Source organism: Bombus terrestris, chromosome 2 (genome assembly GCF_910591885.1).
Source record: "Bombus terrestris chromosome 2, iyBomTerr1.2, whole genome shotgun sequence".
NCBI classification, from domain to species: Eukaryota; Metazoa; Arthropoda; class Insecta; order Hymenoptera; family Apidae; genus Bombus; species Bombus terrestris.
Window position 1 is genome coordinate 15,333,658 of NC_063270.1, and position 17,250 is coordinate 15,350,907.

A 17,250-nucleotide genomic window follows, 5' to 3' on the forward strand; every position below is an offset into this window, starting at 1 on the left:
GGACCAAATTTCGGGCGTGTTATAGACACGAATTCCGTTGTTACTCTGAAATCATGATTTTCGTTTCACGCGTACGCGCATGTTATACGTTGAAGTATACACACGTGCACGTAACTAGGGTCGTTAATTGAACATCGATTCAATGCTTCTTTGTTTGATAACGCTTGTTTCAATACAACGAAATATACATCTCCCTCCGGTGATTTTAATTATATGTACGGTTATTTGAGCACACGCGATAACGGTAACGCAGAAATGAATTTGAATTTTCAAGCCAAATGGGAATTTCCCCGATCGCTGTCCATAAACGCGTCGCAAAAACGTTCGTCGAACTCTCATGGACACTGCTTCTTGCCGCCGGTTGTATATTTTACGCCTAATTACACGCGGACATCGACCAAATTGTTACGATTCGTCGTTTAAAGTAAATGTCGACGAACGAATATTTAATTCAAACAAAAAAATAAAATTTTGTGGCGAATAACTGTGAATGACAAACGTTAGCTAAGGATCTACCCGCGAAAAGAGACTTACGTGTTTTCAAGCAAAAGCAAACGCCACCCACTGCTAGGAATACGGCGAAAAGCGAGATCATGCTAGGCGCCAGCACGTGGGCGTCAAAAAACAGCGAGGTCTCTTCGGTTTCCGGCGGATGCTCGTCATGTATTCGATTACTGCCGGTTGGCGATAGCGTGTTGAACAGGTATTCGGCCTGCGTCGAGCCTGCGTTGTTGTACGCGGTGACACGGAGTTCGTATTTGGTACCACTTTCCAGACCCACTATAGGGAATCTCGATTGCGGCGGCACGCTATTCGACACTGCAACAGAATTAGGGTCGCTGTGTGAAACAGACCATAACATGCTGCGGGCTACAAAAAGTTTCCGGAACTATTTCGGATACCAAAACTTTTAACAAGACTTTTGTTTTTAATAATTGTACTTTTCTTTTATATTAATGGAGAAATTATCATTAACGATCGGTATTAAATAAATAATGAAGAAAGTAAGATAAGGAAAAAGTGATTAGTCCGCGACCAAAAACCATGAACACCTTTTCCCATAATAATTTACCAATTAATTGTATCAGCTTTTGTAGCTACTGTATATATGTATACTATATTAGTCCATGTAATTTGTAACTTATAAAACTTCACTAATAACAATAATTCAAACTAAATCAGTTTCTCCATATAATCTTCTACTTCTGTAATGCTTACCGAGCAACCAATCACCAGGAAGTCTTCTATATTCTGCCACGAAATACAACAAAGGACATCCTCCATCTTGCCAGGAGGTCAATTCCAGCGTAATGAACGTCTGGTTGGACTTGATCAGCTGATGTTTCGTAGGAGGAATAGGCTTCGTTCCATTTGTCTTCGCTGTCTCGATCTTACTGGCGCTTCCGCTACCAATTCTGTTGAAGGCTGCTAACGTGAACTGGTACCTGGTGCCACACTGTAAACCTTCGAGAAGATGCGTGTTTGCTTTCCTATCCAACATCACTTCCTCCCATTCGGAGAACTCTCGACGATAAGCCAACAAGAATCCTTTGATAGGGGCGCCCCCATTGTCGCCTTGCTTCCACTGCAGTTGAACCGCGTCGGTTGTGGTACCAGTGGCGATCAAAGTCGGTGGAGTTGGCGGCACTGTGCAAAGTTGTTCGATTAAGGCCGGTGGTTTGATCGCTCAAGAACGACTGCTCGATTGATTAATCACGTTAAACTATAAATTGGACAGCCGTAAATAGAGGACAGGAGAGAAGTTGTTTCCCTCGATCTGTTAAATCTCTCAACTAGTTGCGTTCATTGTGTCATTCTTGACCTGAATGTCTTCCACTGTCGTTAATAAATTTCTCAAGTTTTAAAGAAAAATGAAATAATCGTTATCGATAATCGCCAATAATACGCTATTGATAATCGTACTTGATAGTGATTTTTCACTTCATTTTTTCGCTACAGATTTTTGATGAAATATCAAGAATCACTTGGTTCGTTCAAACTTAAGCGAGATACTCTACTGCAACAGAGTTAGCCAGAGAAGACGAGATAACTCCAATCTCTTGGGCTATGTTTTAATGCGGCATTTCATTTCTATTGGAAATAATTTATTTCGATTCCATTTATTCGAATGAAATTTTAGTTAATGTTTGATTAACTGGATTCCCGCCGATCGAATCTCTTTCACTTATTTGAACGCGGACTTTTATTATGTGGGAATAAAAATAATGACATTGATAAACTGCTATCCTATGAATCTTAATTACATTATTTGTCCCGTGACAAATTCAGATAAACGAAATCATACTGTTATTCGCATTTAGAAAAATTAGAATTTAAAATTGATTTATCTTGACCAATTTTTCATTTCATCGTTATCGAAATTTCTAGGCAAACAACGACCCACTTTACAAATAACGAATCTTCAAAGAAACTTGAAAAGAATTTGTAATTCATAAGAACCAACTGTTCAACAAATTCCAAAGCAAAGTTTCTAGGTGCGATCTATTCTTGCTGAGCTTGAGATACAGCCACCATAGTCGCCGACAGGAAACGAAATCAGAAAACTCGGTGCACGTCGCGTGTAACATATTTGCCTAGTTTTTCCCGAAATCCGTTCTCACGTACGACCGCGAGAATTCGAACGACGTGGAGATTGTATCGTCGTCGTCGCCTTCTACGCTCGTTCCGCGTAACTAAGTGTCTTTGGTAAACGTATTCGTCGTACACTACTTACCATAAGTATCAGATCACTTTGTTTAGTATTTTGCGATATAAGGTATATATAATACGAGTAACAAAACGAAGTATCTTTCCTTATTATTCATTGGGAGAAAGTAAACAATTTTATTTTATTTAGTATATTATATTGTAAGGTATATGTGATGCGAGTGAAATAATATATTTGTAATAAAATAACAGCAACGAGAGAGAGAGAGAGAGAGAGAGAGAGAGAGAAAGGTATGCAATTTATATGAAATTTTAATAGGTGTTTTAATACTTATAGTTGTTGGTGTATCTTCTCGAGCGTATTCGAAATACGTATTTTATTCGACGCCAAATAATTGCATAGCCATCGAAACGTAAAACAGTTCGATGTAACTTTTAACGAACTCTCCTCTTCCCATTAACGACGAGCTTTCCCAGGATAACTGCGACCAATTCCCGTTCATTGCCATGATAATACGCGCGACGCAAGCGAGACAAACGAAGGTTACCCAGGACGCGACGTCGATTCGCGTTTCCAATGCGACCCGTTGACCCGATTCGTTTCGCCATAGTGGTTATCTGTCTGGTATTATCCCCTTCTCGCCGAAACAATGTTACAAACAACACGCGGTAAACCCTTTACTTTAGTTGTAAATCGCCGATAGAGGAATCCTAAACCAAGCAAAAAGGATGTTTAAAAAGATAAGTTTTCATATCATAAGGGTCAGAAGGATTGTCTTAAATACAATAGAATCTGAGTTTCGAATGAGCGGCAATAAAAGGATTGCCTCACGTTTCTCACCATAGATACAATAACAACATCGGGATAAAGCGATTACTGCAAAATGACATTAAAGGACGAAGAATCCGGATCGCCGGGATGATTTTTTCTCCCAAGTGACTGGTTCCACATACCTTGCACTTGCAGCGTGTACACGATTTCGTCGGAGCCAAGAGGATTCTTCACGTGGCAGGAATAGTTTCCCTCGTGCGTCCTCTGCACGTTCCTCAGTGTTAATGTGTTGTCCGAACCGATGTCTGATCTGTCGTGGAAACATCATGATCACATACTTATATACACTGTAGCGTCTCAAGTATCGTAATTCGTGGGCAAATTTCCTCAGATGAATTTCTAATCACGAATTTATTATTATTTACTATTACGCACGACCGTGACGATAATGTGCAACGCGCTGATTTAATCTTTGTGACAGTAATCACTAGACTACGTATTTGTGTACCTTTTCTCCGACATTTGTTATCTAAATCATTCGCATCATTGAGGACTTTTTAGTTCATGAAATTTACCTTTTTTTCCAAAGTATTCTAAGAATACTTAATAACACAGGTGACATTGATGATCACCGTGACAGTCAACGTGTTAAGTAGTCGTAAACTATTCCAACCGCTCGAAAGACTCGCAGCAATTTATTATTATGTATTGCGTTCAATCTACGAGACTGAAAACAATCTATGATACATGTACACGATCTTGCACACGTTTCACACTTACTTCTGTTGCAACTTGATGTCGCCGCGACGCCATTCCACCGTCGGCCGTGGATTACCGACGGCGAGACAGGCCATATTGACGTCCACCCTCCACGGCACCACCAGCGGTACTCCGAACGATATTATAGCTGCTGGAACTAATTAAAAGTCCCGGTTATCCTTGCTCTTCGTTAAACTTCCTCCAGCTATGATCCGTGTTTGAGTTCACTTTCGAAACTTGCCTCGTCTATTCTCCTCTCTCCTCGTTTCTCCTTTTCCTTATATTCCTCGAAAGCAAAGAATTTTTAACGGGACATTTGAGAAACGAAACTCGAGCACCGATTTCGGGGAAGATGCTTTCAATTATTCGAACGAATCGAGCCGGGTTACTTTGATTAAAATACATGATTCCCGGAAGTCCTATATTAGCACAGCTGGAGTCACTTCGATCAACTTCGACCCCACCCAAACTTTGAACCAGTCAAAGTCAAAGTAAAGAATCGTGGGAGTAACATCGATTATACATCCCATGCATATGAAACGAGGCAATGAACAAGCAGTAGAGAAATCCATCGAATGTCTTGTTTCAGAAACGAACTTGGTCTATGAAAATTATTATTGGTATGCTATCATTTGATTCATTTGAATTACTAAACTGCGGCTAAATTGATGGTTTTATTTCTGGAAATCATCGTGGCTATCGCATTATTAGAATATTTACAATATTTAGAATATTTTGATGCGATTAAGTTAATTTTCGAAGACAAATATACGCAATGAGGAGACTGAAAACGCGTTTATAGTCGTAAAATCCTGCGGAATTACTTTGCTATTGGAAAAATTCTTTACCTTCGTGTTCTTTAGCTTCGTAGTATTGTAATTTTAAAATTATTATCGGAATTCGTTAATTATAATGGTTTCGCTTTTCCAATAAGATAACGTTGAGCCTTGTGTGTCGATGAAAAGTAGGCAAAAAGTAACGAATTTTAACAGGAATTACATTTATCGAAGGCACGTCATTATTCATTCTGTGTTTTATACAACTCTCTTTATTACGAGAAATTTAATGCTTTAAGAACTTGAGGGAACTTAAAATCTACTTGAAGGAATTTATTGTTGGAAAGAATGGAAAAATTGCGGAGAGAATGATGATTGAGATGAAGTTATTAAAAGAAACAGTGAAAACGTTACTTGATAAGGCGCTAAATTTTTACCTAAATTTCGTTACGAACTTCTCGAACAACTTCATATTAGAATCTGATTAAATTGATTTTTGCAAGCCAATATGCAATAATAAAATTCGCCTTTGTAATTATTAATCCTCGTAGAAGTACTTTATTATTTGACTAGTTTTTTTATCTCTAGACATTTTAATTTTTGAAGTATAAGTTAGATTAGAAAAGTTCTTTTAAGCTGTTGGAAAGACTTCCGACGTTAATGATATTTCAATAGTAAGTATATGTAGCAACTACAAGATATCGCTATATCTTGTAATAGATAATTTAAGTTCACTGTCTGTTGATTTCATAAAGAAATATATATATATTTTTTACAGTAGGTGCTACTTCTAATTATTACAGTAACCGGATATTTACAATAGCCATTAAAGATATTGATACATGTCCTTATTTTCTAACGAAGAATTTCGTTATCAAATTTTTCATCCCATTTTCATTATAGAAAAGTATATAATTATATTAAAGTACCACGAAAAATGACAGGAAATTTAATATACTTGGCCCTAATTAATTAGTATCTAAATGTTCTAATAAATACAGTAGCATGCCAATAACTTTTTGTAGCCACCGTAAGAACGATACAGCACTTCTGAATCTTCAAAAAGTAGAAGGAGAAACTCAATGTGAATGAAAAAAAGAGAAAGTGACGATAGAGAGGGTAGAATACAGAAATACAAAGTCAGCATCGTGTGGTTTGTTTCCCGGGGGATTATGGCTCACGAATTTTTCATATAACTTCCACGTTCATTGGCCCCATTTTCCACGTGTTCGCCACGATCGTTCGCGAATCGAGTTGTTCAATTCAATTCCTCCAGGGAACGAAAGAAAGAAGAAGAAGAAGAAGAGAGAGAGAGAGAGAGAGAGAAAGAGAGGGGAGAAAGAGAAATAGCCGAGGGTATGGTTGAAACGAAGAAACGTTTCTTGCAGCAGGAAGAGGGAAAGTTTCGCGTTCGTCGTACGATGGCTTACCAGTATTGCTCAACTGAAGTTTGATGACCGGAGTGCTAGGTCCTTGCCCCATTTTGGTCGAGGCCGTAACCCAGGCCTCGTAGGATTCGCGCAGCTTCAACCCAGTCGCCTCGTGGTGCAGGTTCTGCGCAGGCAACGAACTTTTAGTGATCTTCACCTCTTGGCCCTGGTCCAAAACCCGAACATAGACGGTGTATTTGGTAAGGATTCCGTTTGGTCGCCGTGGAGGCAGCCAAGATATCACCACTGCGTCTTCGTTACTGATCACAGCTTTCACGCGCTCTGGCGCGTCCGGAACTGAAACAGTAGAACTAGGTGTGACAGCTGTCCCGGGTGTGCAGCGGAAGAGATGGACAAGAGAACAGAAAACGTTGCTTACGTCGATGGTCAATCGTGATATGTTTTGAATTCGGGAGTGGTAGAGTAAAAAGAATGTGTTAGAGGAGAGTTGTCAATCTTTTTTAGATTACGTTTCTGTTGAATCGTTGAAATATTGTTGGTAGAGGTAAAAGATCAGTTTTATCGTATATATTCGTTGTATATTGTATCGTATTCATGTACAAATCTTTCAGTGTAACTTAAAGTTCGTTTAAAAAACTTTTTAAATTATTTATATTAAACCATCTATCAGGTAGGTGACGAGTTTCACTACGACAAAATGTTGTCTCGAGACAAGATTCAATCGTCAAGTCATGTTTGCATTTCATTCACTAATTGGAAGTATATGATAAGACGTGTTGCATCGGAACAGGTGGTAATTTGGAGGAATAATGTCTAGAGAACATGCTGGCTGCTGCAAGACGTTCCAAACAAGATTCATTACGATGTCTTTTGTCGCAGGAGCAGTGTGTGGCCTAGCGTTGTCACTCAGCAATTTCGTAGAACATTCTCCTTTGTCAGCACTTAATGATTGGATCTTGTCTAGAGACGCAATATCTTTCCGCGGTGGAATTCATTATTTACTTAATAGCTGGTTTACAGTTATAGGAAGCGACGACAAACGCTTTGATCCGACAACTTGCAATATTTTCTTTTTAAATAAACTTTGATTCTCACTGAAAAATTGGGATTATTCATTTGTACGCCTAATATTTTAATAATGCATCTATATATAACATTCTGTAATAATATATTTATTTCTTAACATACGAAGCAATAATAAAATATATCTCGAATCTCTCGTCATAAGATGATGAACAATTTTAGAATAAAATTTTGTAGCAATTTATTCCCCTAAAAATGATACTTTTGTAGAATGTATCTATACAGATTTTTGTGACAATGACTATATACGTCTGTCGATAAACTTTGTCCAAAAAGTATCACACAATCCTTTTTAATTATATTTATTAAAGCTCTGCTTTTCTGAAATTCCCTTTATTTATCGGCTCATTGGCACATGATTGTATATCGCCAGCTGTCTGTTGCACGGCTCAAAACGAATCGGTGTTCGGCAACTAACAACGTTTATAAAGGGTCGACGAGTAAATCCATGGGACCGGGAGGCGGGATTCACTCGCGCCGAGTTTCTGTCATTGACAAACTCTCCCCGGGACTCGGGCGTTTTCTTTGTGATACACGAAATTTCGATTACGTCCCGCGCCTGTGCTTCGTTTGGCGAGGCAGTGCGACGCGACGCGCGTTTATTACGAGTTTCGCGATAACGCGATACAATTATTCGCGACCCATTTCGCGGAATTTCGACGGGCCGGCGCGTACAGTGGCCCGTGTGCAGCTGCGTTTAATGGAAAACCAGCTGCTGTTGAGTTTCCACGTTGTACGAGAACGAGAACAAACTCGGTATAACGTTAACTTCAAAGGCGCGACTAAAGTTTCTGTCATTGACTCTTTTCGTCTACGTTTCTCCATTCTCGTTAAACAGCCACGCCGATTCTCCGGAATTCATGGTTGCAAGTGGCCTCCTTTGTTTCCGGTATAAAGCGAACCGTGCAGCCATCTCGCGCGAACGGCGTTTGGCAAGAAATTTTCGAGCTTATGTTACTCGAGTTTAAACTTCTTTTGGGTTAAACGGTAGTGAAAAAGCGCACATGAGCTGGGAAGAAGTAAGTCGTCTTACGGAAATATTGCAGAAATTGGAATTTCCAAAGTCTAGCTGCGATTCTATTGTTATTAATATTTTATAAACATAATTTGCGAAATGGAACCGAGAATAAGAATTTGTTTTATGTAACAGTGTTATGATAAACATTGTACTTTGCATATTTTATATATTCTTGAATATTACGTGCATTCTAAACATTTACTTCTACGCTATTTTAATAAATATGAGGGTTCAGATGCTAAACGTATATACTGTTCATATAGATTTTCTGACTTTTACATCTATTTCACACAATATTTTCTCAACAAAATTTAGGTGAGGAGATTATACGATTCTTCCATCCAATACGTATGATTCTTCGTACATTATGTTTCTCTCGTAACTTACAGAAATAGCGCTTGCATATTCTTAAATCGTTATCTTGTATAAATGTAAATCTATGATTGATTAATCGCTTCATTGGTAATTTAAACATAAACCAGGTATCTTAATACCCATGAATAGCAATGTATACACTTGATTCACCGAAAATCGAAATCCAGATAATCGTATCTAGGATAATCAGCTAATTCAAGAAGCTCAATAATTTTAGTACCTCGGCCAATACCGGTACTAGTGTCTGACAGCTCATTAACGTTTCAATAATCCTAACATCCCGGTTCTAGCCGACTTACATCCACGATCCACCCACTAACCCACCCTCCTAATCTTCCAATCTCAATCCCAAAACGACAAACTGGCCGACAATCTCGTTGATCTATATAGTGATCTATTGAAACGTCAATAGAACGACTGTACTATAAAGCACCGAGATGAAACCCGCAAGCTATACCGCCGTCGATTTTTCCAATCCTGTCGGAACGTCGCTTCGAAAATTTTCTTCTATCTGTCGATAGTTGACGTTCGTTTGTTTACCACGGGACGAAAGCAAGAAATACGACAGATACTAGTAGCAAATAATTTACCAGTTTCTTCGGTGGTACAGGAAACCGGACTGCTGGTAACACCTTCGCCAGCCCTGGTGTACGCGAGCACCTGTACGGTGTAATTGGTGTAGGGGCTGAGACCATGCAGCACCGTGCTCAGTGCATGGCTGATCTTCGTCTCCCTGCCTGCCTGCTGCTCCAAAACCGCGCTGGCCGCCTCGTACAGCAACTTATAACCCTGTACGACCCCGTGAACTTTGTCGGAAGGCGGTGGTTTCCAGGTCACCTGGATGTTCTGGCCGGTTAGAGCGGCGCATGCCACCGTCTGCGGCGGGGCGCTTGGAACTGCGTCAAATTGTAACCATGAATTCGTTGGAAACCTTCGTATACCATTGTATTACTAGACATGCTCGTTCTATAAATACGCTACACGCGGCGGTTTCTCGTGACCAGTGAAAATTAACCTTCACGCTTGGAAATGTAGATGCGGCGGAGGGAAAACACGAGGGTGGTCGTCGATCGCATCCTCGTTGTCTGTGGAAATTCGAGCAAAGAGGCAGGATGACGGAGTCGCGGGTTTGGTTACTGCCGCGGCAAATGGCGTGACTAGAAGTTTTCAGTTTCGAGAGGAAATTCGAGGACAAAGAGAAGAGGTAAACTGGGTGTCGAGTGGATTGTTTTTGCGTTCCTGATTGCAAGGGTAGAATTCTTCGAGTGCTAACTTCTTGAAGAGAAAGCGAGCAGGAGAAACCGATCGATTTCTTCGAGACAGGGTCGCCGGGCTCGTTATTCGAATGTCGTTGTGTGTATACGATGTGACCGACTGCAGAGGGATTCCTCTGTCTCGTTAAAAGGGTGGGCCACAAGCCGCGATCTTTCTCCACTGGGTCAAATGTCAAAAGCGGAAAAACGACGTGGCATGCGCGTGTACACGACACAAAGCGATATCCACTCTATCCGTGGTTTTCACGGAACGCAGAAGAGTGTTTCTTTTCCGAGGTAGATCGTTCGATGGCTAGCTGCATCACGGGTTCTATGCAACCGAGAAAAACGGGTGGGAATATGGAACGCGACCGCTCCACGTTTCCGGTTGCTCTCGAGGGAACTTACGACGGAGAGAAATTTGTCCTTCGAAATCCAACTGTCAAAACGCTGTTGTTCGTCTTTTTTCACGGAGATATGTAGTTTCAGGCGGCTGAATTTCGGCTTATTTTCGACTATCGTTGGATGACGGGTTTGTTGGAAAATGTGGTACGACCGTTTCCTCGAGTGTTGGCAAAGGAAACCGCGCAATTAAGCGGAGCTATTGTTTCGAGCGGAACGAACCACGGAAGTCGCACGAGTGATGGACAGATTTCATGCATCGTTGCAACTAGTCGTTGAACTTTAACTCGCGATGAAGGTTGGTTAAACGTTTGGTCGAATGTTTCAAAAACTGAAATAGAAAATCCACGAGATCCCGATATTTCTATATTTGATGCTGTTCACAGTATTATTTAAACTATGTTATTTTGGAAATATTTTGCAAGTAGATGTGGTCACTGGTTACATAAGGTATAATATATCATTTAAAAAATTAACAGGATTCTACTGGAAAAGTTTCTTAAATATTTAAATAATTAGCGAATCTATAAATTATAAGTTATAGGATAATGGATGATTTGTAATTTATTTTGAAAATGAGTTGTTTAGGTGTTATATGAATCAGATCCTCGTAAATTAAATAGAAGGATGAGAATTACAAACATTATTCCTAAAAATTATCATTGAAATTTACGGTTATCTATGCAATCTCCCTCTGACAAACGAGGTTTCTTTTTTGAGATGTCGAATATTAATTATGTACTTGGATAATGTGAAATTTACAACTTTGCAAAGTGCAGTAGATTTTATTAAGAAATATATGATTTACCTGTAATGTAATTTATATAAAATTGAGCATTGATTGATGCTTTTTTGTTTTGCCCATGACTCGTTTAAGATAGTGTTGCAAGAATTTCAGCATTCTCTTGGCAATAGCACAATAAATATACAGGAAACTCGTGTTATCTTTCGTTAGGAATTTAAACTACCAATGAACGTATCATTCGTCATTGTCTTCTAGAAGCTTTGAAAACGAAAAACGACGCAGGCAAAAATCTTATAAATTCCAAAAGGATGATATTTTTCAAAAATAATATTCAGAACATCCTATCTCGATTCTAAGAGTGTATCGATTGCAACAATACAGTATTACGATTAGCAAACTTATTCTAATAGGAAGTAAACGCCAAAGTTTTGCTCTTACTACCAAACTTATTCTCATTACCTCAGGGAATTTATTAAACGTAGTAACGTATAACTTACAACTCGTGACTACTAAAATTTCACTAATAATATTAGTTCAATTATGCGAGAAATAACGTAGTATGGTAGTAGGAACCCGAGGAAAATAAAAAGGGGAGAAAGCTAACAGGATAACAAAGATAAAGGATTCTGTGGATGCTAATAGAATGTGGAGCGACAAGTTTGCTGAAAATATTTCCGTGGCATCGCGAAACACCAGCAAATGGTCCCGCGGAAGTTTCTTAGCGCCAGGGGAGTATCGCGCGACGAGGGTAGCTTCCGCGACTGTCGCGATCTTAATCGTTTTAAACGACAACGGTTTTCGTTTTTACTTTGCACACGGTATACGATACTTAGAGGGTTGAAACTCAACAAGTTAGAACAACAGGTCAGTGGGGTAAAAAATAAGGGCGTACGTTAATGAGTACTGGCTTGCTAGATGTATCGTATATGTAAACTTTTTACATCCAATCCCTGTGATATTGCGGCTTTACGGGTGTAAACTGCTGCCGCGAAAATTAATTTCATTGTTTTGCGGCAAAGCACGAGTCTTTGGCCTCATCAGCGCTGGGAAACGCGCTGTATTCTGTTGTATATTTACCCGGAAATTGCTGAAGTCCCCGATTATCCTTTATCACGATTCGTTGAGGCAAGGGAAATGCGTCCGTTCTAACTTGGAAATACCGTAAGTTATTTCTTATTCGGAGGAGGATGTTCGAGGATCCGTTTAATTTGCAGGCAACAAAGCTATTTCTCCACCTTGCGTATTTTGTTATACGAAAACCACAGGGAAGAAACATGCTAAGTTATATCTTTCCTACTTCACAGAACAGCACATTTTCAATTTATAAATTTCATACCATGCCGAGCAAGTCTGTATTAGTAAAACTGCCTCCCTATTTTGTTGTGCGATTAAATAAACAGGTACTATATTTTTAATTTTTTTTAAATCTATCTGAGAGATATTAATAATTATATTGTCGGTTTATCACAAGCACGATGAAACTAGGAAAAGTATATTTTTCTAGAAATTAGTTTAAATAGAAAGTAATTTATTACTCAAGTATTAATGAAAGATACTTGTTCCTTTACGAATTAGTTAATAGTCTCTAGATTTTGAAGGTCTGTAAGAAATTCTATTCTTCTGCTATTAGAGAAAGGACTGAAATTCTATTTTGAATTGTGATATTGTTTTTAAGGACTAATATAGTGTTATTAAATATAACAATCTAAGAATTGTAGTACCGTTGTTGACCATGAAAATTCCTATCCCACTTAAATATCTCACTTTTACAGTTCAATTTCGCAAACATCTCAAGATTAACAACGTTTTTCTCATAAACTAACATTTAAATATTACATATTTATATTGTAAGAGAATAAAACGGTAGACAATGAAACAATGGTGGTTAATAAAACAGACGATATAAAACATACGATAATCCAAGCTTATTAAATAAAACTCTAACTTGAACATTGCTGAGAAAGGAAATATTCACAAAACTGAAACGATAGCGTTACGAGAAGGGGAAGAATAAATAGCAAATAATACAGCAATAGCAGGGGGAAGTGAACAGAAAATAAAAGGGAAATAACCTTGATATCGTTTGCTCACCGTCTTCGAGGGTCTGCACCGACACCGGGTCAGATCCTGGACCGTCGCCTTTATTATTGAACGCCTTCACCACCACGCTGTACTGTGTGTACTTTCGGAGGCCGGTTAACCTATAATCGTAGGTGCCATCCCCGTTTCCCGTGATTCCCACTCTGGTGATGTTCACCGATTGATCATTCCCTCTGAAATAATGCCACGGTCGGTGTTCCTCGAGGCAGAAAGATAAAGCGCGAAAAGGAACGCTACGATACTTAAAGCCATTTCGTGAAAACTAGAGCGAGAAATAGTCTGCTGATTTTTCCAACTTCCTCTATCCCCCTCCTCTTCTTGATGTCCGTATATATCTTCCTAGTCAATATGAAATATCTCGTAGACGAAAGAACAGAGCACGCGTTTCCGTCATCGCTTAACGAACCGACGCGATTCTTCGCGAATTACAATCGAGAGTCCATGGAATTCCGACAACGAAGAAATTCCATCGTTTAGTAATGGTTAACGATGAACTTCGTTCAAATCCATTCTGCTGTCGTGTTCCAGCGACGTTATTACATTTTCTCGAGAATTTCTCGTGGAAAGTCTGGAGAAAGTATCCCAGTTCAGGATGTCAATTTTTAAGTCTCCTTGGGATTCTCTTACAAAGAATCCACAGGAATTTTGTTGATATATATTCGACCTTTCGTACGTAGATTTACGTGTGCTTGAAAAATATTCGCCACTATCTTTAGGCGGAAATAATCAAGATCATAATATCCAGTTAGGCAATTGAATTTGTCTTATTTTAAATTGGTGCCCGCGATACGTAACCCGGTTTAATAATCGCCAGTACGAACATCGTAATGAACATCGAAATAAATTGAACGTTTCATAAAAGCGGAAAAGTAACGAACGTCCGCGAAACATCTGTTACGAGAACAAAGCACGGCGATTATCCGCGGCGGCGGAAACGCGAACCGATCGTCCGTCCATTGTCGACGGAATCGCCGTGATAATCGACGAAGATTCGAGCCCCTCATCGGGACCACATCCCTTCTCTTCTAAATTCTACGGTCCCGAAGTGTGCTAGAAACTATTCTAAATAGCCGTAAGCGGATAACGATACCCGAGATTGGTGTAGCTGATGGTGTATCCGAGAAGTTCACCATTCCAGAGGGATCGATCCGGTGGTTGCCAGGTGACCTTCACTTGCTGCGGTCCTAAAGGCTCAGCGATAACGTGTCTAGGTGGTCCGCCAGGAATTTCGCCGTCCGTTTGGGCCTGTTGTGTCGTTGGTTTCCGTTGTCGTGGTCGTTTTTTATTCGATCGAACGGAGACGCGTGGACCGAGTGAAAAGGGAAACGATGAGAAAGTTAAACGAAATGAGGGTCGTGTTCGAACTGAACGAATAGATGGACATAATATGATACAATGATAAAATTTGCTTTCTTTTCTTTTTTTTTTTCTTTTCTTTTTTTTTTTTTTTTTTTTTTTTGAGACATGCTGAAATGTTTGATACTGACATGAAGGATGTCGCTTGGCGCTGATGTTCCAAGGTGATTTTCCGCAAGCACCCGAAAGTGGTAGGAGGTCGCCGGTTTTAGAGGCGACACCAGCGCGACCGTGTTGTCCCCTGCCACCATCTTCTGCGTGTTGTGCTCATGCCACACGTCTTTCCAGCAAAAGGCAACGACAACGCTTAGAGGGCTTGTGCATCGTTGATCGCTAGGATAGTCGACGGATTTACGACGCACAGCTTTCACGCGCCGCACGAAACATATGTACGCGAACTTTCGTCCCGCCCCGAGGCGCGCTACCATAGTCACACCTTTTTTATTCTATCAGTTCACGGTGAAACTACGCGTCGTTTTCAGTTTCGTCCTTTTCCATCGAGTTAAAGGAAAAAGAAACATAATCGACGTCAGTTGAAGGATTCTTCGTTGCTTTCAATGGCGCAAAGGAAACAAATTTGCGAAGAAAAAGCAACGATCGCGTTTCCTCGTTGCAAAGTTCGCTGACTTATCGAAACTTCGAAGATGGAAGTATATCGAATTCAATTTAAACTCGATGTGTCTATGTTGAACGTCTGTTGCGACGTGTATCCTAATAATATCGATAAACTTCCTTTCGACATTTTCTATGCTTTTTCAGTACAAGGAAACTTCTGTTAAAAATAGTAACCTTGTACGGAACACCAAGAACGTAACTGTTGCGTTTTCTTTTCGCAGATCTTATTAACTAACTTCGTTTTTAGTTTTATCATCGCTGGCTCAGAAGCTTCGAAAATTGAAAGATTCGTCAAGCGGCCATGTTAGACGTCATTGAAAACGAAGTTATCTCAAACAGAAAAAGAGAATTAGCTGGCTGATATCGCGGACGGGCAGAGTAGCGGTAATCCGCCTCGAAGCAGTCGAAAAATCGAACGTGCGAACGAACAGGCGATCCATGGTCGACGAAAAAACTGAAGAAAAAGGAGGACCAAAACTTCAATAAAGTAATATCACGTGGTACGTATTTCCGAAATTTTGAAGCAAGTTAATCAAATGCGTTCCGCTGTGATTGAACAAAAATGCAATATTTTCGGCTCTATGAACTTCTTTTATCGCGTGCCCTCGATACCCGTTTATATGAATAAAAATTCCATTACTATCACGCTTTGCTCTGACAATAAAAACGGACAAAAAAAAGGAAAGAAAGGAAAACCAAAATTAAAATCGTGTATATTTAATTTCAATTCCGATGTTCGGATAAAGAAACGGGTGAAATATTCGTCGTCGACTATGAATAGTAGAATGATCGAGTTCGTACGATCGATATGGTCAGGGGTGGCAGCAAGAAGAAATCCCGGGGGCGGCAGTGATAGCGAATACCCGACTCGGTGCTTGCCCTGAAAACGTGTTTCACGCGCGTTCACACCACGACAGGCCGCTGTCCTTCCATGTGTTAAGTTCGATAATTTAGCAGCGGCCAGGCGATTCGAGTCGATTAGGCGTAAATGAGGACATCCGAAGTTAACGAGGGACTGGATCCTGAGGGCGGGTAGGCGAGGCCTGAACAGAGAAGGAGAGCGAGTGAGAGGAAAAGGGGAAAGAGATAGATAGAGTTTGTGTGCGGGGTGTTCGACGCTTTGAAAGAGAACTTTCCACCGGCGGAGAAAATAAAGGCAGAAGACAGAGAGAAGAAGCACAGCGTCAACTTTGCGGCAAACTTCGACTTCCTTCTCGTGGCACGCTTTTATGAAAACCGTGACCCACCCTTCGCTTCGCTCGATATAACACCCTTCGCCTGGCTCTCTGTTCGTGTTGCTCGAAAAAACGGGTCATTCCACGCGGCGTAATTAAATATCGTCGAATAACCGTTGGATACGAGCGAACTGCAGGCCCTTTCTGCGAACCAGCCTTTCGTTGACCGGTTCTCCATCGACAATACGCGTTTGATTCGATGGCTAACAAAACTTGCGAAGGTAGGGCGGCTTTGGCTTTCACGAAAATTGAAAAACTTTCGCCCTGTGTACGCGCCGTGGTTCACAGCCGGAAGTCCTGCTACAGCTAAGGGAGACTCGACTGCGGCGCTTCGAAATTAATTTTTCCATTAAAATGTAAAAACCAACCGGGGCTGCGAATTGGCTCGTTTCGCGGCCGTTCTGCGGGATCATCGTTTATTATTTTGTTGGCCGACAGCTATTCCAGCTAGGGGAATCGAGAGAAGTCGATAAAAAGGTAGGAAAGCTTTGGAAACTGTAGAGAAAGCCGTACGTCAAAGGTTTGTGGTTCCAATCAGCGACGAATCACACGAAAGAAACCACGGATTCTGGCATACGATCGTTGGCCCGGATTGATTATATATTGTTTGCCATATTGCGCTATAATTTCATTCCCTCCGATTGCCCCCGCAGCTAGCCAGCCAGGCTATTGATTAAATTCGAGATCCAGCTTGACAGTCCAA

The 17,250-nt window shown here is 40.3% G+C and overlaps 1 protein-coding gene across 7 annotated transcripts in view; it reads right to left on the bottom strand.

Annotated features, from left to right (window-relative positions):
* The window catches only part of LOC100643520 (Down syndrome cell adhesion molecule-like protein Dscam2), a 162,031-nt gene that overhangs the window by 6,332 nt on the left and 138,449 nt on the right, over positions 1–17,250 (bottom strand). For all 7 annotated transcript variants that reach the window (XM_048413699.1, XM_012320206.3, XM_048413695.1 and 4 more), the window contains 9 exons: positions 14,829–14,977; positions 14,432–14,586; positions 13,333–13,514; positions 9,432–9,737; positions 6,405–6,701; positions 4,220–4,355; positions 3,622–3,749; positions 1,219–1,647; positions 535–819 (listed from right to left, as the gene is read on the bottom strand). In XM_048413699.1, coding sequence (XP_048269656.1) covers positions 535–819; positions 1,219–1,647; positions 3,622–3,749; positions 4,220–4,355; positions 6,405–6,701; positions 9,432–9,737; positions 13,333–13,514; positions 14,432–14,586; positions 14,829–14,977 — 2,067 coding nt within the window. The remainder of the gene's footprint in view (positions 1–534; positions 820–1,218; positions 1,648–3,621; positions 3,750–4,219; positions 4,356–6,404; positions 6,702–9,431; positions 9,738–13,332; positions 13,515–14,431; positions 14,587–14,828; positions 14,978–17,250) is intronic.